This window comes from Anser cygnoides, chromosome 8, assembly GCF_040182565.1.
Source record: "Anser cygnoides isolate HZ-2024a breed goose chromosome 8, Taihu_goose_T2T_genome, whole genome shotgun sequence".
NCBI lineage: Eukaryota > Metazoa > Chordata > Aves > Anseriformes > Anatidae > Anser > Anser cygnoides.
The window spans coordinates 31420206-31444432 of NC_089880.1; the positions used below are offsets into that span (position 1 = coordinate 31420206).

At 44.1% G+C, this 24227-nt stretch overlaps 1 protein-coding gene across 3 annotated transcripts in view; it reads left to right on the forward strand.

The window, feature by feature from the left end:
• Positions 1–19658, forward strand: part of ROR1 (receptor tyrosine kinase like orphan receptor 1) — a 156593-nt gene extending 136935 nt beyond the window's left edge. For all 3 annotated transcript variants that reach the window (XM_048062251.2, XM_067001266.1, XM_067001265.1), the window contains 5 exons: positions 6484–6611; positions 7395–7712; positions 8315–8560; positions 12535–12746; positions 16683–19658. In XM_048062251.2, coding sequence (XP_047918208.2) covers positions 6484–6611; positions 7395–7712; positions 8315–8560; positions 12535–12746; positions 16683–18107 — 2329 coding nt within the window. In that variant the 3' untranslated portion in view covers positions 18108–19658. The remainder of the gene's footprint in view (positions 1–6483; positions 6612–7394; positions 7713–8314; positions 8561–12534; positions 12747–16682) is intronic.
• Positions 19659–24227: the final 4569 nt, after the last annotated feature.

The following is a 24227-nucleotide window of genomic DNA, read 5'->3' on the forward strand; positions in this document are numbered from 1 at the left end:
AATTCTCTTCTTTTTGCAAAGCAAAATGCAGCCTTCGCATTTCTGAAATATTGTTATGAAACAGAGCCAATGTGTTCCCACTTTCAAAGTCAGGCACAAGCAACTGGTTTTTGCTCTTTGGAAAGTATGACAGAATATTATTCATCTGTTTGCTTTAAGGGCTATCTGCCAAGTAAAAACGCTTTACCTTTTCTTCTGGGTGAAGCTGGAACATGAGAATGGAACAGAACACAATTTATTTAACAATGTAAAAATAATTTATATGGCATTAGCGCATGTATAGAGGGTGTATGTGATATATGTAGCAATAAAAAAGTATCGATACACCTTTTAATTAATGGCAAAAATTGCTGGAGCAAATCTCTTCCCTCCCTGCCGCCACCCATTGGCATTCGTTATGAACTCAGCTCCTCCAGAGCAGCGCCCTCCATAACCCTGGCTTTGGGTTGCAGGTTTGTAGGTGTACAGCAGTAAGTGGGACCCTTGTGGTGCCGCTCTCGAGGACACGGGCGGTCTGTGTAGGGCTGAGGAAGCCAAACCGAGCCGCCCGCCCCCTCTTCTGTTGTCCGCTGCAGCAAGCAGCAGATTTTCCTTGGAAGAGAAGGGCATAAAGCACTCGGTTGTCTGAACTGGGCAACGTCGGCTGCCTTTTCCCATCAGCGCTCCGCTGCTGGATATAAATTATCTAGATAAACAGCTCTGACTAGTTTCGTGCTACGGTTAAAAAAAATAAAATAAAAAATTAAGACAAAACGCCTTTCACTTTGTAAGTGAAAAAAATGTCTGGAGGGTCTTCACACAGAGCCAAGGCTATTCCATCTCCACTGGGCAGATCTCAGAGAGAATAGCACATTTATTTGCTTCTATCTTCAGACCAGTCAGTGGTCCTACAGCAGTCAGGCTTTGCAAACACACCTTAATCCCGTGCCGGCTTTACATCGCCATCTTCCCGTGTCACTGAACATTACGATGCCGTTTCCCCTGCTGCTTTTATAATAAAATCCTCGCTTCCTCTCTGGACGTTCACCTATTTACATTGCTGTCAGTTAAAGATTTGGTTACCAAAATAATGGTAATCCAACAATCCCATCTAAGCATCTAACTAAGCTAAGTATAAATATATATTGGAGTGTGCTGGCATTGGAAAAAGCATCAGGAGGGAGAGCGGTGCTCTTACCTCTTGTCTGGGGACACTCAAAGCACTTGGGACTTCATCTTGCCTTGTCCTACATCTTTCATCTGTCCATTTTCAAAATTTTGTCTATGTCAATTTTTTTTTGTGTCTTTCTCATTACATACTCGTACAAATCCTTCTCAAAAAAAAAAAAAACAGGAAAAAAAGAAACAGGAATCTGTGGGGTGTGGTAGAAATGACTGCATGATTACACCATCTTTGGAATATGTATTTTTAATAAATTGGATATTGTAAAAATAAATACAACATGATCTCACAAGGTCCAGCCTTTCTATTAATTTATTAAATCTTTCTAAGTGAACTCATATTGAAGTCTGGTAACAAAACTTATGCTAAACCAAGTTCCTGGCCCGGTTGTTGGTGTTTGCTGAGGACGTTGTTTAGATGTGAGCAATTTCTGGTAATTTAGAAAAAGACTGCGAAAGAAAAGGCGGCGTGTTGGGAAGTGGGCCTTGACGGAAGGTGAAATGGTTTGTATTTACAAACCAGCCTGCGCAGGGACACGCTTGGCGGAGGTGGGCACCGTGCATCCCTCCAGCTGTAGCGTGTGCGGATAAGAAACAAATTGCGGGTTGATCGTGGTTATTGCCAATTGATCGTGGGTGACCAGGAATACCGCCGGCAGAGCAGGACCTCGAGGTGCAGCCGGGTCACGCTGAGAAAACCCATGGCAGGGGATGAGCAGAAGCACGAATTTGCACCAACCTTTCTTTGGTGTAGGGTTATTTTCTTATTTTCTTACCATTTCAGGATGTGGTGAGCTGCTGGTGACCCAGTGCAGACAGATGTAACTATTGCTAGCACAAAACAAAGGAGAGCTAACGAGGGGAAAATGAACCCAAGTGGTGACAGTGAGTTCTTAGTCCGTTGTTCGCGAATTTACTTTCTGCTGTGACTTGGTCTCTCCTGGAGCTGTCCAGGTGCCCCTTGCCAGGTGACACCTTTGCCATCTCCCTAGCACCCTCAGTAACCAGCGGAAGGATGCTGCTCGACTTCGGGGGTAAGGAAGACGCGGTGCCTCGTGTCCTGCTGCGGGCTCTGGCTGAGGTCAGGTCGTGTTGTCGAGTTGGCAAACACCCACCAAAGCTCTCGCTCTGTCTTCTGTAAACTTGGAGCCATCAGATATTTAAAGGCACCTGAGTATGGTGTAACTTCAGTCCCTGGTGCTGTTATGCGTGAAGCCAGAGGCACTGTTGCACAGGGAGCTGCAGTGGGATCTGAAGCAGTGGGCAAGCTCCAAGATAAACACCAAGGCTGGTCTAGCAAACCGAGTGGAAACCAAATTTGAAAAGAAATGATCTTAAAACATGCAAGTGCTGTATCATCTGTCAGGGATTAAAATCCAGCGATTTCCTTTTTTTTTTGTGTCTTTGCGAGAGCTTTACAGGGTGTGGGAAGAGGGAGAGGTGGGGGCAGTCCCCAGACCCCAAAGCCCGGCTGGGAGGAGCGCGTTGGCTGCTGCAAGCTCGGCAGAGAATTTGCTCAGGTGAAGTCCATCCCCAGTCAGCAATGCCTGCGGGCTTGGACTGACTCCCATTGCACTAGGACTTGAGCTCATCCGTTAATTTTAACACATTAATTGCTGTATCAGGCCTACCTCACCTCCTGCTGGTGCCACAGGGCCCCGTCCTTTAGCTGTGGGAGGATGGTATCGGGACCACGAAGCGGATGTTTGAGCAGTGACGCTGCGATTCGCTTACAAAACACATCCGAAGTACGTGACGTGTGAATCGTGTAGAAGGAGACAGCGATCTGCCTCCATCCCAAGAACCAGAGCCGCATTTTAGCGCCAGCCACCAGAGCGGCTGCCAGTTGGCAGCGGGAGGTGAGGAATGCGTTTAAGCCGGGTCTGAGCTCTGCGGCTCTGCGTCAGGCTACGGCTCGGGTTTGGGGCAGGTTTACTGCCGTTTCTGCACCCCCACTGCTGGATGAAAGCTCTGGCAAGCGGAGGGTGCTCAGCCTCGGCTATAGGTCAGTGGGGAATAGTCTTAGATGGAGGGCTTAGGATGGAGTCCCCAAATGCTGCCGTGTGGGGACTGCCTGGCCGCAGGGGTGTCTCCGGCCTGTGTAGTGCTGGGCACAGCTTCGGTCGTTTGTCGAGGAAGGTAGGGATGCCTGGGGAGCATCTAGACGCTATGTGTAAAATCTTCCATCCTGAGCCATCTTAGAGAAACGAGAAAGAAGGCACACAGAGGGAAATGAGCTCACAGGGGAGGGGAGAGGTATCATTTAGAGGCGCAGAGGCAAGAGAGGATTTCTTGTGGTACGAAGGACGATACAGAAACGGAGACAGGGAGTGCTGTGTGGCCGCTGGTGTTTGCTGCCGAGCACGTGCCAGTAACTTCAGCACGAGGACGTTACCAACACATCCCATGAGGACTCCATCAGACAGAGGTGCCGTTTGAACTCCTGGTAGCTGCCAGGAGCAAGAGATGAAGCTCGCGGCCTGATGCCCCCGGGACCACCTCCTAACCTCCATGACCTGACTGAGCAGAGACCAGGGCACTTCAGGTCTGGTGTCCCGGGGGTATTTCTGTCCCACTCCAGCGTTCCTGTTCCTTTTGTCTGATTTATCCTTCTGCTCCATTTTGGAACTGTCTTCCAAGACGATTCAAAGCAGTGCCTGCTCCACGTGAGCCACTAATCTTCAATCTTACCTCTGCAAACTCTGCTCTGGCATGCAGCCCTGGCAGGGAGAGGCTTCAGGATCCGAGCTCTCCTCTTTCCTCTAATCTTCACCTTCTGAGATAATCTGCCAAATCCTGCTCCTTGGGGCATTTCCATCAAGGTAAGCTGGTGGCCCTGCTCACAGCAGTCCTTACTGCTGCAGCTATTTCAGTTAAATCTTCTTTAGTTCAAAGGTGAACCTCGGTGTGAGGTGAATTTGCTTTGCTGATGTTAATTGCATTCCTCCCGGTTTTGTCTTCGCTAATTGTGTGCTTAAATTGCGCTGCTTGATTGCCTTCAAGAGCAGTTGCCGTTAGGTGTAGTCCCTGAGTTTAATCCCATAACAAATTATAATACAATTTAATAAATAAGGATAAAAACCAAATTGTTAATAAATAAATAATGATGCGTATCCTCCTGGGGGATTAATTGATTAAAAGATGGAGAATTAGCCTCCCGTGCCTGCGGTAGCCGTTGTGGTTTTTCAGTTCAGGTTTCAGCGGCTGCTCCTCTCCAAGAACCATCGTGGTGCTTGTGCCGGAGCCGACTCCGTGCAGAAACACGCGGCTGTGCTCGGGTCTGTTCCCATCTCGGTGTCTGTGCTGCCCGGCACCCAAGGCAGCTCAGCCTACCCTTGTTCTAGGTAATGAGGAGTTAAATTGGCAGATTAGAGGTTGTGCTTTTGCAATCCAGTTTTCAACGTACTTGGGAACATCTTGGGACCATCATCGAGCGCAGCCTGGAGCCCTTCCCACTGATTTCTCAGCTGATGCGGGATGGCTGGGGAAGGTTTCCATCCCTCCCAGCCCGCTTCCCCACCCCCTGTCTTCACAGTCATAAATTACCGCCGCTAATTCCCGCTTCCTAGCTCCTCCGTGTGAACTTACAGCAACGCTGCGTGAGTCCTGGGACCGTGCTCTGGAGCCGGTAGCTGCAGAGGGCCGGGAGATGCTCGGGGTGTCCTGGAAGGCGATCCCAGCGCTTCTTCCCGCTAATCCCATTAGCTCGCCCTGGCCGCTGTGTCAGGGCACTGGGAGCCCGGCTGCTGGGCTGGCCGCTGGCTCTAAGCCCCGCACACAATGAGTGGGTGACTTCAAAGAGGCTAAATGCAATTTGCATTTCCAAGCTCTCACAGCCAAGGTCTTCAGGAGGGGATGAAAGTGTCTTTTGTTAAGCCTAATGGCAGAGTTGATTAAAAAAGCTGTGATTTTTCCCTATTAGAGTCATAGTCTGATTCCACCGTCCTGCTTTTGGCAGCTGGGGGAGGATGAATTTGGGGGAAAAAAAGTACACAAAGTAAGTGACCTGTTGCCTACCCAGCTATGATCATACCTATACATCATATTTCCAATATCAATTATTTCCTAATTTGAGAGCTAAATAGGAGGGTCTTGGAAGGAATAAGAGAAATTGTGAAATTTTCATTAAGCTTCTCCGTTTGCTGTGGCCTCATCAGAGCTGAGGTGTCTGTTCAGAAAACAGGTCCCAAATATCTCCAACCAGATCCTCGCAGCGAGAAGGTAACAGGGCTGATTGACCCACCGGAGGCATGTTGCAGTGACCACGTATGCTCAAAGGTTGACTAGAGGTTGGACTAGATGATCTTGGAGGTCTCTTCCAACCTAGACGATTCTGTGAAATCCTCCTCAAAGCATCTGTAGGGCTCTGCGGTGTGCAGCAGCGAGCTGCTGCTTCTCTCTTCAACGTAAGCAGTGACTGCTCTGGTCTGCAGAGGCTCAGTAATTTCCTTTCTTTGCTCTGTTTGAAGAATATTGGCAAATAATTTCACATCTGGATTTATGTATTAAATGTCTCCTATAGTGTATAAAACAAAGCACCTAATGAAAGAAATCTGTCTATTTAACTCCTGTTTTAGCTTCGGTTCTGTTTTAGCAATAACTGTTACCACGCTGGTGGGGGCTGAGGAAACATTTCCTATGGCAGGGTATCAGCGCGGGGAGGGGGTGATTCTTTGTATGCGCCTTTAATTCTGTCTCTGCTCGCCTGACTCTTCCTGCTGTGCTTATCACCATTAAAGTATAAGTTTGGTTCGCAAATAGAAAACAGCGTCTTAGCTGCCTTAAATAAACGTAATTTTATTTTTCCTGGCAGTTTATGTTTTCTCTTCTGTGCAAGGCTGGGTATATTCCTGAATATAGCCCCCTCTGTCCTGCAAAAACATTTGCTTCACGCGACATTCGCGCATGTTCTTGCAAACCCAAAATGCCATTACCTGATTTTGTGATGCAACTGAAAACTCAAGCTGTTGTATATTCCTAATATTCACTTGGAAAACCTTTGCGAGCTACTGAAAACTACCTGCAGCGCTGTGGGAATCCTTTAAGGTTAAAATCATCGCGGGCACAAAGCCCGGGCCGTGCCCTCTGCACTACCTAAAGACCATATAATCCCTTATCACAGGCTCTTAATGGAGGCGAGGGCGGCGTGCGGGCTCCCGCGCCGGGCGAGCAGCCCCAGAACGAATCGCCGGCTGCGAGACAAACGCGGCGAGCCCCTCGCGTCGGCCGCGGATAATGCGAGTGCCAGCTCCCCGGAGGGACATTCTGGTGCAGAATCGCATGTGAAACGTTTCGCTCTTTTGTGTTTATGATTGATTTCAGTGACGAGTATGAAGAGGACGGGTTTTGCCAGCCCTACCGGGGGATCGCTTGTGCGCGGTTTATTGGAAACCGGACCATTTATATGGAGTCTTTGCATATGCAAGGTGAAATAGAAAATCAGATTACAGGTGGGTGAAAAATGCACTTGCCTCTTTCCCAAGAAGTTTTTCCCCCAAAGCTGCTAAAGTTTCATAAACCGCAGTGCTGTTTTTGTGTGCTCTTTATCCTCTCTTGCTGTGAGCTCCCCATCAAAGCTTGCCTGGGACCCCTGCGTCGCGCAGTGTCAGGGGAGGGAGTCGTCTGGAGAGGGAGGATTTGAGCAGCCTCATGTCTCTGCTGGCCCACTTAACCCAAAGAAGCTACAGAACTGATTTTCCGAGGAGCAGGGGCTGTGTATTTACAGCTCCTGGGGGTGGCTCAATGCCAGGCTGCCCTGAGCTGCTGTTACCCAAACAGGTTTTAAACGTGCAATTTAAAAGCATGAAATTCTGACAAGTCACTTGTGATGGTAGGAAAGCTGTCGTTTTTCACAAAGGTACAGGTTTTGTCGTTGGGCAGCCTGCAAGCACTTTATTTTTCACTTGTTGGGCCAAAAGCGTCCAAATATTCTATGACTTTGTAAGCCATTATAAATTACTTGGGGAAAAAATGTATAATTAGGTTTGGGGTTTTGGTAACATGCTTAACATTAGGCCAGTGTTGAAAACCAGATGTTTTTTCTCTGTCAGCGAAATTAGCATCGTTAATAACTTTTAATGTAATTAGTGCTGTGTATTTCTGCAAGGCCTGTTCGTCACCTGGCTGTCTGAAAATAATAGTCGCAATGGGAAGGGAGGGTTATACTGGGAAGGCGAGAGCACGGGAGCAAAATTCCCACCGGGTTAGGTAAAATCCTTTTGTATATTTTACAGCTGCCTTCACCATGATTGGCACTTCCAGCCATTTGTCGGATAAATGCTCCCAGTTTGCTATTCCTTCGCTCTGCCATTACGCCTTCCCCTACTGCGACGAGACTTCGCCGGCTCCGAAGCCGCGAGACCTGTGCCGCGACGAGTGTGAAATTCTGGAAAACGTCCTGTGTCAGACAGAGTATATTTTTGCAAGATCTAATCCCATGATTCTGATGAGATTAAAGCTGCCCAACTGCGAGGACCTGCCCCAGCCAGATAGTCCCGAAGCCGTCAATTGTATCCGGATTGGGATTCCCATGGCAGACCCCATAAATAAAAGTAAGTGAAAACCGGTGCAGAAAATACCATGGTGAAGACCGTGAAGCTGCTCGTGCCTCAGTGCTGGAGCTAGTGCTGGGCTTTGAAAGCACACAGGCACCGCGCTGTTGCATTACTGTACTCCCACACTTCTTCCCTAGCCAGTCTTGAGTGGGTTGAAATTCAGAAATATTGTTTCAGTGATCCACTGACCTTGGTCTTTGGTCAGGCTGGGCTGCAGCCTGCTCCCAATCTTTATACATCTGAACAGGCAAATATAAAACGTGGCTCCCACAAACTCCCCACCTTCATATGAAAATAATGGCTGCGATTCAGATTCCCACTGTAGTTTTTACTTCTTTTGTGTATCTTATATTAAAAACGCTTGGCATAGGCTGTTTTCATTACAGAAGCATAAGCTTTAAATCCTCCCAGGAATGTGAATGCAAAGCAGGCCCCGCGTTGCAGCCGCAGCAAATTGGGAGCCCGTGCTCCTGAGCTGGCTTTGCCGGCCTCGGGCCAGCAGAAGCACACGGTGGGGGGCTTGGTGCCCACCCCGTCCGGCCGCCATCTGTCTCACCGCGACTGACCCTTGCCTTGAATTTATTTCTTTTTCTTTTCAGATCACAAATGCTACAACAGCACGGGGGTGGACTACCGGGGCACGGTGAGCGTGACGAGGTCGGGGCGGCAGTGCCAGCCGTGGAACTCGCAGTACCCCCACACGCACACCTTCACCGCCATCAGGTACCCGGAGCTCAACGGGGGGCACTCCTACTGCCGCAACCCCGGGAACCAGAAGGACGCCCCGTGGTGCTTCACCTTGGACGAGAACTTTAAGTCCGAGCTTTGCGACGTGCCGGCGTGTGGTAATTGCTGCCTTTTTTTATGTCTCACTTTGAGAGAAAAAGGGAATCTGGTTCTCCCCGTCTGTGCAGCCCTCCTGCAAACCAGGAGCCCGCAGGAGCTGTGTGCACAGTGTCTTTTTCGAATCCCTGAAAAGAGAGCTCTAGGAAAGGATAAATGCAGTGCTTGTAGCTGAAGCCACAGCATCCAGTGCAGGAAATCCCCCTGCTCCAGGGAGGCCTATGAGCACTTACTGCCCGTGCCGCTGGCGCAGGGCTGGCGTGAAAATATTTTACTAAGGAATACCTGAGCGCTCCCCAGGAGGTGGTGGGGCAGCCCGAGCATCCCAGGCTTTCCAGGTTGCCATTCCGATCAGTATGACTCCTTAATCCAAACGAAATAGGATCAGAGAAGTTGTGCTGCTGATGCTGATCCGCAAAGTAGTTAACAAAACATTCTACTTTTTGCTTGGTTTAGTAAGAACCGTCTTAATGAATGCAAACATCACTTAACAGAGCTCAGGCCTTGTTTAAAAAATAGAGACGAGTTTGCCAGATACTTTTAGCTGCCTTTTAGGTTGGTGTTTACCAAACTGCCCTAGCTGCGTTTTGGTTTTGCAAAATGAACAAAAATTGAGGTTCGGCTCACATTTTAGTTTGCTTTTTTGCGACCCAAGGTAAGTGGATGGAAGACCTGAACAAATGGTTCCTAATTGTTTGACCTGCGTTAAAAAACAGCAGTATCAACAGCGTGCCAAGAAAACATGGAGCTATTTGCATGGTCATGCCAGAAATGTGTGCAGAAATGTTCTGGAAATCTGCAGAAGAAAGTTTCACACAAAAATTTTATGTTGCCTCCAAATTGTGACAGTAACAGTACCTTTCCCCTTGGAAAGGAGATAGCTTTTGATGTTACTGTTCGATAGCCAGAACCAAATTAAATTATTTCTGGTTATGGTTATGAACATTCCTGCAGTGAGACATGTGCTGAGCCTGCTCCAAAGTCTTTTTCAATTAATGGAAAGATGGGAATCGATGCCAAAGTGGGATCTAAATTATGTTCTTAGTGAAAGAATGGATCAGGGAAGGGCAGACAGTTTGGGATATGTCACGTGCATCACAAACCCTCTCTAAAATTCATACATATTTTTTAGAGTCTCGTATCTCTTTTCATGTTATTTCAGTGCATATAAGTTCTTTTATTTTTCTTCTTAATTAGGCACAGTGATTGACTGTACAAGAGTACTTTAAGCTATATAAACTCTGCCAGAGCCTTGCTTCAGCCCTTCACTACAGAAACCTGGGTCTAGGCAGCAGTCAGCAAGACTCCCTGTAGGGTCTGGTCAGCGCTGGGCTCTCTGCCCCAGGAGCTGCGTGGCTGTGGGTTCCCGGGCTGGTCCGGGCAAGGAAACGTGGCTTGGCCCTGGGGACCTCGGGCAGCTCAGGCTGGGCAAGCTCAGGGGTCTCTGGTGCCGCTGAGCTCGCGGCATGCCTCGGCACTGTCAGTCTGTGACCTTTCAGCCACGTGCAGTTTGTGTTTCCTACATTTTGTTTCCCGCAGGGCATCGGGATAATTGGGTAGTTGGGAGCTGAGGATGGGGAGCTGCTTCCAAGGGCTGCTCTGGATGGGCTCTGAGATCCCGGGACTGTTTTGGTCTTTTGATCTGGGATAGCTGGAAGCAGAACGCTTTTGGCCGTGTTGCAAAAGTCTCTGATTTGAACATTTTACTAGATAATAAATGAGATAGGCTGGCTGGCTTGAAGAATTCCTAACAAGGGTTTTAATTACTTCTCACCATTGCCTTACATGGTACTCTCTGTACAGCCGAGTTATATGGGATTGTTATTTTAAATACAGACAAATAGAACTATATCAGGTGAGTACTAATTTAATTGTTAAATGCCAATCTGCATATTAAAACCCAGATACCACATGGGACTTGCATTCTGCTGGTTTTGCACTGGCTGAAAGAGCCATTTCAGGCACAGTTTAATAAGTATTGTGCATTCTGCCTCACCAGGAATTGCCTAGATGGGAAATGAATTTAATTGGGGTGGCTCCCAAGAAACCTATTAACCTAATGAGGCTTCATGGCAAGGGCTGCTACTTAATAAGAATAATAATTTCCTTTGACTGAAACAGCTCAGGTGATGAACTAGTGCCCAGGTCTCCATCTGCCTCATGCTGCTGCTTTCTTTTCCTTTCTTCAACTGTATCTTTCAGTTGTCTCACAGTCTGTAAGAGGTTGGTTTCGTAAAAGTTTGCCAGCCTGAATATAGGAAGATTTGAAACATGGAGCAAGTCAAGAGTGAGGCTCGGCAAAGAAATATATAATAAGGTTTTGAAGGAGAGGGAAAGGCATTGCATGTCCGTGCTAGAGGAGGGCAACTCATGGAAGGCACCCACTGATGGCAGTGGAGTGGGGAAGGTAGAAGGGATGGATTGGTCTTTACACCCATGGGCACAAGAGAGCCTCTCGCCTGCTTGTGGCACAGGGATCTGTGCAGGCTGCTGGGTAGAGCTGGATGTTCATTACAGATGGGGTGAGAGCACGCACCGTCCTGCTGGGCACAGGGACACAACAAAGGGGACCTTGCTTTAGTCCCTCTTGTTCCCCAGAAGTTGCAGAAATGTTTGGACAACCTCCCCTCGCAACTGAAAAGCAGATGGCACGACTTAGTATAAAAAGAAGGGTCAGAAAGGAGCCCGTGTGGGAGCAGAAGGACGGGGTGAGCCTGTCAGTAGAGAGGGGCTGCGTAAAGTGACTTTCAGAAACATTCGAACTTTGCCTCTGGCACCATTTGAGCCAAACCAAGCTTCAGACTGAGTGTATGTTTAATTAAGTGCATGAAGGACATCTGTGTGGGCCATTAAGCATTTCTACAAATGCAGCTTGGAAAACACAGACAAACAAAGTGAAATGACTCTGCATGAATAACAAAACATTCCCCGGCCTGCCAGAATCTGCTCGGCCTGATGTTGCTGCAGATTTCCGCCACCTCTCAAAACAAGTGGGCAGCAGCAGCCAGTCCCGCAGCTCCAGGTGATCTTCCAAGTTCCTGGGGTGCCCTACAGTGGGTGTGTTAATCTGTGCGTAATTACACCCTCAATTTTTGGATGCTGCTGGGAAATACCAGAGCAAAGCAAGCTTCGGTGGCCTCGTGCTCAGAGCTGTGTGCTTGGACAGCATCTTTGTCAACACAGGCAGGTGCTGCATGAATGCAAGGGTGTTATCGCCTTCCCAAAGCCTCTCCCTCCTCCCGCACCACACCTTTCCCCTAAGCAACAAGCTCTGTGAGCCCAGAGTCAGCTGGAGAGAGGTGAGTGTCAGATGTCCTCACTGGGCAGTGGTAGAAGAGGGTTTTGTACTCCTAAAATTAGTCACTCTTTCCCTAGCTGTGAAGAAAGCTGTGTGCAGAGGGAGCAAAGACTGCAGCTAGTTTTGGAACTCTGTAAAATAAACTGGCATCCCAACCTCTTCCAGATCCTTGTTTTTTACAGCTTTTATCCATGCCATAGCTTTTCTTTCAACTGTCACTGCGGCATCCTTTGAAAAGTGCTAGATGTTGAGCATAGGAGGCTGGAAATAAATGGGGGGGTGAAACTGTCCCTTGTAACAGCTGCCCATAATCCCACGGGAGCCTTTCTTCCATAAACTATTTTAGAAATTATTTTTTTTTGTGGAGCTCTATTAGACCATTACTTCATTTCCCCCAAGCAATAGCCACGTAAGGCTATCCAGCTATTTCATAACCATAAGTAGGTTTGAACTGACATGCTGCAATGAAATTGTTCCTGGCCTTGTTGGTGTATCTTCCATTCTGTGCTCCTACAGAAACATTACTCAACAAAATGAACTGCTCTGTTATTATTGGAGAAGGTGGATTGCAGTAGTATTACCTGGAAGTTTTATTCTTCTTAATACTTCTAGTTGACCCAGGGGTGTATTCAACTGTGTGGATACTTCACTCATTGTTTGTTTTTTCCCCTGAACCAGATTCTAAGGATTCCAAGGAAAAGAATAAAATGGAAATCCTATATATCCTGGTGCCGAGTGTAACCATTCCCCTGGCCATAGCCTTGCTCTTCTTCTTCATCTGCATCTGTCGCAACAATCAGAAGTCATCCTCCCCTCCAGTTCAAAGACAGCCTAAACATGTAAGAGGACAGAATGTGGAGATGTCAATGCTCAGTGCCTATAAACCGAAGGTAAGCCTGCAGCTCATTTCTGCTTCTGTGTTTGCTGCCTCTAAGGGCCGGGAGTGAAATCCTTTATCAACTCAGCGCTGAAATGTTAAGCTGATTTCCAGCTTGAGGTTTCTGTTGGCTGGTGCCTTTATTTCTTGGGAGGACTTTTCTTGTCAGCAGCATAGCGAGTGTCATGCTGGGCCCGTGGAGGTAATTCCTACATGTCCATGTGTCTGCATATATAGGAGCTGGAGCTTTTAGTGGTAAAAAAGGCAGCCCATTCCTGAAGTACCTCTAGATTAATTAGCTTATTTGGAGGCCTTTTTTAAGTCAGAAAGTAGTACAGATATGATTCAGCATTTTCTCAAGGGAGTTTTTTCCTGGAGCTGCTGTAGTCATACGTCACCTTCACTCAGCTGAAGTCACTGTGGAAAGATTTGTTCCTTGTTTTTTCAGGCCATTTCAGGCTTACCTGATTTCTCAGTTAAAAGAGAAATTAGCACAACAGAGCCCAGGGATCTACCTCTAGCTGGCCAGCACAGCTGGTGCAGAGCTGCTCTTGTTGCTGGTGTTGTTTTGCTTCACTCTAGTCCCCAGTTCACGAAGCGTTTTTAAAATCATTTCAGATTGAAGCCTGATTAACCATGAGCTTCTTGTTTATGGGCTGGGCGGCCAATTTGCGAACCTGTATCTGTCACCCACTTCGGGGCTGTAAATGCCTTCTGCCACCTACAGGCAGAATAATGCCCTGGAAAGATTATTTAATTGTCTTGTTTTGCACACAATGCCAATTCTTCAACAACTTGGTGGAGATTGTTCTTTTGAAGCATTTCGGAGTGAAAATCAACATGTACAAGTAATTAGAATAGAAACGCAGTGGAGTGTGGCGTCTGAAACAGTCAGGCACGCCTTTGGGCAAGATGTTATTTTTGTGGGAAAATGACATGGTAAAATTAACCCAAATTTGATTTTTATTGAAGTTTCAGCCATGTGAACTCTAAGCATTGATTCTTCAAATATATTGCTGGTTTTTTTTTTCAAGTATTGCTGTTGCATGTATTCTTTCTACAGGGTGGAGGTCGCTACTAGGCATTAGGAAAGGTCGCACTTGCACTTCGGAAGCTGTGTTCTCCATCTCTGTATAAGTTCAGGAGTGGTTTCTTCTTAAGTTCTATAAAGGAGCAATGGGCTGCCACTGTTGCTTGCTCTTAAAGGTCAGGTTTATAGAATTAGATTATAAAGAGTTAATTGTGGCAGACCAGGGAAAATTGCTTCAGTCACTGTATCCCACGAGATGCAGGGAGTGCAGTACAAGGGGCAGGGGATGGATGGAGCTGTGCCACCCAGGCATGAGGTGCTTTTTTGGGGGTGCTGCCCGGTGTCTGTAGAGTGGCAGGCTCAGAGCGGTCGGGATAAACACAGAAGGTCGTTGCAGAGGAAAATTCCAGCTCACCACCCACTCACAGAAAGTGTAGAAGACTCTTTTAAGTCAATGATAAAGGTAAACCCACAGCGTGGTTCTGCTGGAGAATGCGGTGCTGCTTTTGCCCTTTAGTAATACAAAGTGCATGCAGAGATGTTTTTACATAGCATAATGCTAAACTGTTTTAAACAGTTACGGACATTGGGACTGCAGGGCAGCTCTGTGGGGTTGGGGTGGACAGGCAGCTTGGCCCATTGGTGTATTCTAACTCCTCAGCCCCAGGACACACACGAGCCCAGTGACTTTATCTTGGTTTTCCCTTTGATGTTCTTAATTTCAACTTGCATGTACAGCTTAGAGCAGCTGAAAATGCTTAATACATGCTTAAAAACAAAACGTGTGCTTAATGACAGAATGCAGGTAATAGTACCAGAACCATTTAATTTGGTAGGTGTCAAAAGTACATCTTGTGTCCAACCACCATGGAATATTTTGATAAATTTGGACTTGCCTCTTGGTTCCCCTTCTAAGGTAGTTTGGTAAAATCCCGGCTAAACAGGAGATAAAGGGAATGTCGGCACCACTTTAACAAGGTCACGATTTCCACCTAGGCTGCCGACACACTGATGCCTTATGCACACTACATAGGGAAGCAACTTACTCAGAAGTGTTCTCCAAATATAGACCAGACTGTTTTCTTTTGATGTTTAAAGTCATATGCTGCAAAAAGCTTTCTGTTTTATTTATGCTAATTGTCTGTTTTCCTACTGGGAAACCCAACTCGCCCTGTTTCAAATGTTTTGATTGCTTTTCAAACAAAATTTTAAAAGAAAGGAAGTAGAATCCTATTTTTAAATACGGTATCCAGTATTAATGTCAACTTTGGGTAAAAACACTCTTAAGCTTTAAGCTCCAAGTGAGGTAGATGTGTGTTTGCTCGTACAAATAAAAATGTTAGCATTTCATCCAAAAGCCTGTTTCAGTTTTAAGGGATTTTAATTGCCTTCAAAAAATATAATAAACCGAGCTTGTCCTGTCATTCACCTAATGGAAGGAGCCGATAAAGAGATAGAGGTGGTGGGCTTCGCTCTTTCTGCTCTTCCTTTGTACTCGGTTTACTTTGGCGTGCTGCCTCATATGTATTTTACACTTCTTTACATTTTGTACACCGATGTATGACAAATACTTGTCAAACAAAAACTAAGCAGATTTATAACCGCTTAACTTGAAATGAGCCCTTCCTGCCAAAACTTTATGACTTCATTTTCTTTCATAGTTTTCCACTATGTTGGTTCAAACAGACAAACCCTGCCTGAGGTCAGACAGAGGTCATTTCACTTTCATTACTAAAATATAATTTACAATATGCCAGACCTAAACAAGTTTTAGCCTAAAGGATTTGTATAATATAAACCATCTGTTCCTCAACAATATAGCTAATTTCCTGCCATCACCGTACAGTCTACTGGCTGCCTGCTTAAATGGCTTTATGATGATGATTATTATTATTATTTATGCAGTATTTGTCTGAAAATTGAAAGTGGTCAATATAATTAGAATTCATTTCTTCTAAAACGCCACTTTTTAATGATTTTTCTAGTATGTCAGTTTTCCTATATTGTTGCTGTAAAGCTGCAGCTATATTTCAGGAAGGCAAATGCTAATGTTTACACTGTTTTATGAAATGTAGATCCCAAACTCATTAGTCTTAAATTACTACCTATGGCTATATGGAAGATCCTAAATGACTGGCTTTGTGTGTAGGTGTTAACAGCACGTGTGGAAGTTGATGTCTGAATATAAATGCAAGTTCTTTATGGTCTAAGAGTGAAGAACAACAGAGTTTTTAAAAAGTTAGCCTTTTTTCTTCAACCAATATCTCATTTTTTCCAGCTGACTCTGTCCAGCATGTTTGAGATTGAACATTCAGTCAAGTGTGAACAGAAAGAGTCTTTATTGTACGTTGAAGGGTTAATAGCAAAGTCAAGGAAGAATTGGCTACAAGAACATAGCTTAAAAAAAAAAAAGGGTTTCTGCTAAAACTTTAGGCGCGGGCCCAGAAAGCACTTCAGCATGCACTTAACTTAAAGTATGTGAATTGCCTCAATTCCTGAAATCAGTCAGATTCAGTTTCAAGTATATAAATGCCCAAGCCCAAGTATATAAATGCTTTTGCTGAAATGCTGATGGTTCCTGAGTATATTTATATCTAATACTTACTACTTTTATCTGATTTTGTGCAGAGGGTAAAAAGTAATTCTAAACTTAGTTTTGGAGCAGGGTACAGAGTAAGATTAAGCAATTTTCAGCCCTGACTGTGCTGATGTTGGGATACTGGTGCTGGGATACTGAACTGGGGCTGCTGCGCTAGTGCCTGCATCTCACAGGTTCCCTGCCACAACGGTTTGCAGCCCCAGGAGCTCTCATATTGGTTTGCATGGATTTCAGACTTCCTGGGTGAAAAGATCTTTTATTTAAAAACACGTGTTCAGGCCTGTTTTTCTAACACCTTTTTGCTGTCATTTCGTTCCCAGAGTAAGGCTAAGGAGTTGCCTCTCTCCGCTGTTCGCTTCATGGAAGAACTGGGTGAATGTGCTTTTGGCAAAATCTACAAGGGACATCTCTACCTTCCAGGCATGGATCATGCTCAGCTTGTTGCTATCAAGACACTAAAAGACTTTAACAACCCCCAGCAGTGGGCAGAGTTCCAGCAAGAAGCATCTCTCATGGCCGAGCTCCATCACCCTAACATTGTTTGCCTCTTAGGTGTTGTGACCCAGGAACAACCTGTCTGCATGCTCTTCGAGTACATGAACCAAGGAGACCTACACGAGTTCCTCATCATGCGATCGCCACATTCAGATGTTGGGTGTAGCAGTGATGAGGATGGGACAGTAAAATCCAGCCTAGACCACGGGGATTTCCTGCATATTGCAGTCCAGATTGCAGCAGGGATGGAGTACTTATCAAGTCATTTTTTTGTCCATAAAGATCTTGCTACTCGGAACATTCTAATTGGAGAACAACTTCACGTGAAAATTTCTGACCTTGGACTCTCAAGAGAAATCTACTCGGCAGATTATTACAGAGTTCAAAACAAATCTCTTTTGCCAATTCGCTGGATGCCACCAGAGGCCATTATGTACGGCAAATTCTCTTCTGATTCAGATATTTGGTCGTTTGGAGTCGTTTTATGGGAGATATTCAGCTTTGGACTTCAACCGTATTATGGATTTAGTAATCAAGAAGTCATCGAGATGATCAGGAAAAGACAACTGCTGCCGTGCTCTGAAGACTGTCCTCCTAGAATGTATAGCCTGATGACAGAGTGCTGGCATGATCTGCCATCTCGGAGGCCACGATTTAAAGAAATCCATGCCAGGCTGCGCTCTTGGGAGGGCCTTTCGAGTCACACTAGTTCTACCACCCCCTCAGGTGGGAATGCCACCACTCAAACAACTTCCCTCAGTGCAAGTCCAGTGAGTAACCTAAGTAATCCTAGGTACCCTAACTACATGTTTCCAGCACAAGGTATACCACAAGGCCAAATTGCCGGGTTCATAGGACCACCAATACCTCAAAACCAACGATATATTCCGATCAATGGGTACCCGATTCCACCAGGATATGCTGCTTTCCCAGCTGCCCACTATCAGCCGCAAGGTCCACCCAGGGTAATCCAGCACTGCCCTCCTCCAAAGAGTCGTTCTCCCAGCAGTGCCAGTGGGTCGACCAGCACAGGTCACGTCACTAGTTTGCCGTCTTCAGGATCCAACCAGGAAGCAAATATTCCTTTGCTATCTCATATGTCAATTCCTAGTCATCCGGGCGGGATCGGTATAACAGTTTTTGGAAACAAAACTCAAAAACCGTACAAAATAGACTCTAAGCAGTCTTCCCTTTTAGGAGACTCCAGCATCCATGGACCTAACGAATCTATGATTTCAGCTGAATTGTAAATAAGTGAGGCCTTTGTAAATATAACTATTTACAATACAAACTAGAATGTCGTAGAAAAGATTTATATTCAAATATTTTATTAAAGATTCTTCTGGTTGTTTAACAGACATTGCAGCAAGTATCTTCTGTGAAGTTTAACTGCTTAACAGGATGGGCAGACTCAACCAGACAAAGATCATTGTGGTATGAATACCCAGCTTTGTGAATGGACTCATTGTTTCTTTAAGTGCCACCGACAACTCAAAAAGGGGAGGGGGAGATTTTTTAGAATAAAAACATTTTATCATATGCTTTTTCACAGCTTTTTAAGCATCTGATGTGGTTTAAATCACAGAAACTTTTTTATACTGAAAACATATTTTAATATTTGTCTCTTTTTTAGGAGATGCAAATATTCGGCGATCTACTGGGTGTGCAATTTCAGTTCCAATAGCTAGTTAAAATATCTGTAAATTTTGCAGTCAAGGATTATGTTTCAAGTACGTGATCTGAGAGCTGAATGATTTACTTCAGGTAGGATTTTGGTCTTTTGTTAAGTTGGGAGTCTGAGTTCCGATTCAGACCAAAAAAGTCTTTTTATATGACAGCACAATAGTTTGAGTTATCAACTTGCAGTCTACAAAAATCATCTGATATTGGCTGCCAAAGATGGCTGGAGTTGTAAGAAATTGCCTTAAAGGAAATGAAATTAAAGTATTTTAATTTCAGAACCTGGATCAACTTATTCAAAGATAACATTTCATAATCTTTATAGGTAGTTAAAGTGGAAATTTTATATCCTTTTGTTGCTATGCAACTGTTTAATGGAAAGGCTCCAAACCACAATTTTATATATGACAATCAGTTTTCCCAGGAATATTTATTGTTTCAGATCGATCCGTAATTTCAGTGATTATGACTCCAGTAACCCCAAAGAAGGGAAACTCACATTCCATCAGGCAGCAAATCCATTGATAGCAATTTAGTCTGTCAATTCTAATAATGTGAATTAGTGTTAATTTTCATCCTAGAAATATCACTTGTATAATTACTAAAGTTCATTCAGGTATAAGCAATCTAGATTATTCATTTGAAACCACTTTAATGAGTTACAAAAGTGCTGTGTACGTTACGGTTTTTCACACTCTCTTTTGTACCGAATAGTATTTTTTATTGTACACAATGAAAACAATCTTTTGCTCATTTGACAATGTTGTATAATATGACTTTATTTTTATCTTTTGCACAAAAGTGTGATGATGTTTTGTACAGCAGAAGTGAAAATACATCTCTGCATTTTATATCTTGGTCTGTTTCTTTTTATTTTTAACCTGATGTAGATGTTCTTGAAATATATTATGGTGATATTCAGCCACTACCTTATACAAATATTTTTCTTCGTTTTCACTGCATGCATTTAATCACTGTATTACTTGATGATTGTTTTATTAATTATGGGCATTTCAATTAGGCAAGCATGAAAATGTAATTACAAAGGCTATTTTATAATTAAGATATGTGCATTTTTGTATTTCACATGCCAGAGATGATATTAAACACTGATTATTTTATGCTGCTGTTTATTAAAACATTGTTTTAACGTAAATATATCAGTATTTCCTCCATCTTGGCAAAAGATATGTGAAAAATTTGGTATTTAACAGAGAGCTAAAATCTGCTCACCTAGCTCTGGTAGGGAGTCTGCTGAAAGGCTCCTTTGAAGAAGACACGAGTTTTGAAAATAATAGTTGCAGACAGGTTACTCAGCCTTAGCTGAACACTTGATTATGCAAGTATTTGTAGAGCACCCAGAAGAAGAGGGCATGTTGCTGTCTTTGCTGTGCTCTCGTAGGTGCAGTTTAGCTCAGTACCGAGCACTGCCCTTTCAGCTCCTTGCTTAGGTTTTATGTCCCGCTGCCTGTGAGCTGTCGTGGTGTGTTGTATTGCAGCGGCAGCCAGAGTCCAAATGTCTCCATTGCACAGGTGTGAAGCTGTAGTTACAGGTTAAGAACAATCAGAAAATAAATAGCAATGGCTTTTGTGACTTCTGAGATACTTTAAGTATCTGAGATGTCACCTTCCATGTGGATCAAAGTTAGGTCTGGATCAGTCATGAAAATATATTACACGTTAGGTAGAATTCAATTTTGAAGATTCAGACACTAATTACATCTTACAAAGTTCTGTATCTGCATCAGGTTACCAGACTTTCAAATGCTGAAAACTTACTTTTGAGCAGAGGTGTTTTACAGAAATCAACGAGATGTGTTCTCTCTGAGCTGTAGCTGTTAAGTAAGCAGTGGCTAGGGAGTTGCTCTTTCTCACTCATTTACACACACAGCTTTGTAGCACTCACTTGGTGTCTTGTTCAGTAGACAGTCACTGTGTTGTCATTCTTGAACCATTTTTCCTCTATGTACTCCTGCATACTTGCTTGAGTGGTTGCACCAGTGCAAACAATTCTTGTGCATCTTAAGCATCAAATGCACTGAGAAGGAAGAAGCCATTTTTTTTCACCAGCATCCTATTATGACATTTCTTAGCCTATACCATTAAGAGCTTGAAATTTCAACAAGAGTTTGTCACTTCATAAATATATAGTTTCAGAAAAAGAAGCAGCTATATGCAGCCAAGCAGGTTTGTGGTCCTTAGGCTAGGCTGCTGTTGCAAAATCTTCATTAAAGAACACGCTGTAAATGAAGGCAATAGGGAAAAAAGAATCTTTGCACCATGGATGATGCATAGTATATGGAAAAACACAGTTTAAAAAGATATGGAGATACCATGATCAATGATCTCAAAATATTTGCTCAGCACTGTTAAGCAGCAGCCTTCACTCGATGAACGTATGAAGAAAATGAAAATATCTTCAGGAGGCCCTCGTTGCTCCGTCAGGCTGGAAGAGACAGCAGTGGAACCAGCTCACTAGACATCAGGTCAGATGGTCTCTGCCAGTTGGAATGGCAAGTGATGTATGTCCCATCAGAGCAAATTTGAACATATTAGACATAAGGCCATATTTAAATTAAATTATGTGAAGACAAGCATGAAACTTAAGTCAAACCACGCTCACATCAATACTGTACGTACTGCCACGGGATTGCTGTCTTATGTATGTTAAAGGTAGCTGTGAATCTGCACACTTAACTTTAATCATCTGGATAGGACAGCGGTAACCCAAGACTGTAATCCCTAATGTGGTCCCTCACACACCTTGTGGTTCTGTGTTGAAAAAGGAGCTACAGTGCAAGCTCACTCACTGATCAGTTTAGTTTGTTTATTTATTTATTTATTTCCCTTTATTTCAAAGCAAGCTGGATCGTTAAGGTTAAATAGACTCAGAGTTACGAGATGGAAACCAGCACTGAACAATACACCTGAAAGCTTTTAGGAAGACCTCTTCCTGCCCTCCTCTCTCTCCCTCTCTCAGTGGGTGAAGTTTGTGAACCGTGAGGCTGAAATCACAGTCTTGGCTCAAAAACGATGCTTAAGGAACAAATGCTAAAGCAGAGAGGCAGGAATTCATCAGGGGGAGATTAGAGGGGAAAAATAAGTCTTCTAAAAACCAATTAGATAATGTGGAAAAGAGATGTTGCCAGAAATGAAAGAATTACTCCTCAGGTGGGAATGCAGACATACAGATAAAAGTTATTTTCATGGCAAATGAAATAAGAGGGAATTTTCCAGATTCCTCATGCTAAATGCAAGAATCATCTTACCTTGTTCCTTCAAAGAGACGGACAGCCAAGACTATTGGAAATGTAATAACGGACTGAGAAGCTCTAGAGATTTGGAAGTAAAACTCTGAATAAACACCGATTAGTAAGCCTCCAATCTGGACAATCTCATCCTCTGCAGGTGAGCTTATATTTCATTAAAAGAGAATAAATATTTGCTGGTTTAAAGACCAAAATACAGCGACTGAAGTGAAGATTTGTATCCTTTGGTCCCACAAAGGAGTGATTATAGTGGGTTTCTGCATTCTCTGGATTGAAAGCAGAAGGTAAAGCAGAGAAGCACTTGTGTGGAAATTGGAGCTGGAAAACTCAGAAACAGCAGTATATGTTTATCCAGAGCATGAGAAATTGTCAAAAAGGAATCTATTACTTGCTTTGCTTGAATAAGGGTAGCCAAGAAAGTTGCAGGCCTGGAAATACCCTGTTACATTTGCTTGTTGTTCCCATATTGTTCTGTAACCTACATTCACCAGGAGAACTTTTAAATGTCCACCTAACTCAAAACACTCCTGACAGTACGGCAGGCACTACAAAAAGTATCTCAAGTACAAACACATGCTGTTCCCTACGGACCCGATTCTATGAAATGAGTGCCTTCAGTATCTATTGGCTCTAGTTAGGGTATTTATCAAAGAGCATTTGGCTTGTGGGCAGGATTCACTCTTTTCAGTACGCCTGACCACTGTCATCGCCTCCTCACAAAATGGAGGCATTTGACCAGAGGATACCTGCCTTCTATTGTTTCGTATTGTTAGGCCGAGCTGCTCAAGGTGGCTCTCAGGAGACACCATGTAGTGCTAGTGGGGAGAGGGTGGAGGTCTAAGCCACCCTCTGCCCTTGCACTCTGTCAACACTGGATATTACGTATACTAAAGTAGCTATGACTTTATCATCCACATGCAAACGTATGACAGAATAACTGTTTGTAAATTATACATATTAATTAGAAATTCATGAAGGTGGGAGAGCTGCAGGCAATGAGACAGAGCCTTCTACCTGTGACAAAGATGGTAATGTCATAGGAATGCCACTTGTGGAATAAAAAACTTCTCGTTCCATATGGCTTGACATAAAACACCATCCGTGAAGTCTTTTCATTGAGCTTAGTGGTGTCTGAATCAGTCTTTTTACCATCTAAAGCGTCCTTAGGAATTTTAAAGAACTTGATGAAGCCTGGAGCTTCAGGCTGTACCTGTGAGAAATTTGATCTTGCAGCACAAGTTTGTAAACAGTTTTGATGCATGCACAATTTATCATTAAGCTGGTTCCCAAGCCAGCCAAAAGAGGCATTAACACATTTGTTCAAAAGACTTTAAATTGGCTTTAGTTCCAAAATGCTACAATAAACCAAAAATAGTCCTTTTTTTCAAGAAAAAAAAAAGCATCTTTACTGTATTTCAAAATTTTTCAACCAGTCCATTTTTTAGAATATGAATTAATCATCATTCTGTGGTTAGGGAATGGAGTGACAAGGCATCCAAAGCTGAATTTCACCATCTCTGGTTCTGCTGGAGAACCTCAGCAGAAAACCAAGGAAGCTGGGCTCCTGTCTGGGTTAAGCTAATGGAGAACAAACGTCTTTCGGTGAGGAAGCGCTAGCTGTGTTTTGAAACAGCGCCTTGGAGCACCTCCTTTATGTCCCATCATCTCTGTGTACTGATGCTGTCTTACATTCCCCTCCCCAGACATCACAATGTCTTTGCGGTATGTAAACTCATACCTTTGTCCCAGATACTTCTTTTGCTTGAGACAGAGCATTTATTCCAGTGGAAAGATAGTAGCCAAACGATTCTCAGCTGTTAGCCTTGCAGAGCAATGCTAAACCGAGGAGGTCTGGGGATGCTGGGACCAATCTTAAAGCATGTAGTCACACAAACCACATCCTCGAGTTCTGGGAGAGCATGCTTTCTTTTGGCTGCATCTTCAATGGCTATGTTTTTTTTGTGGCCCCAAGTCTGCTCTCTCTGTGGGCCTGAAAGCCTCTCTTAAAGATGTGATGTTTGTGGAATCTGAGAAGCAATTTTTATCTTGCTGTGGGCTTTCTTTTATAGGAGGAGAGAATATTGCCCCCAAGTCAGTCACTCTCTATCCCATCATATTTCTTCCTGTTTGATCTCTCAAAGATTAAAGTTCAGTATATTTCAGGACAGTTATATTGCTGAGGTAATATAAAATTATTAAAAACAGAGAGAGAGAGAGACAATATTGTGACTACACATCAAAAGCTCTTCAAGACAAAGGAGGGAAAACTGACTTGAAACTGGAATTATTAGAAGCATCTGTGGTGTCCTTTATTTTCCATTTAACAGTGCAACACATTTTGGAATGTCTTAACTATTCAGACTGGCAACCTGGTACTGCCCTAATTTTCTGATTTGTACCCTAAAACCTGTGGTTTATCTG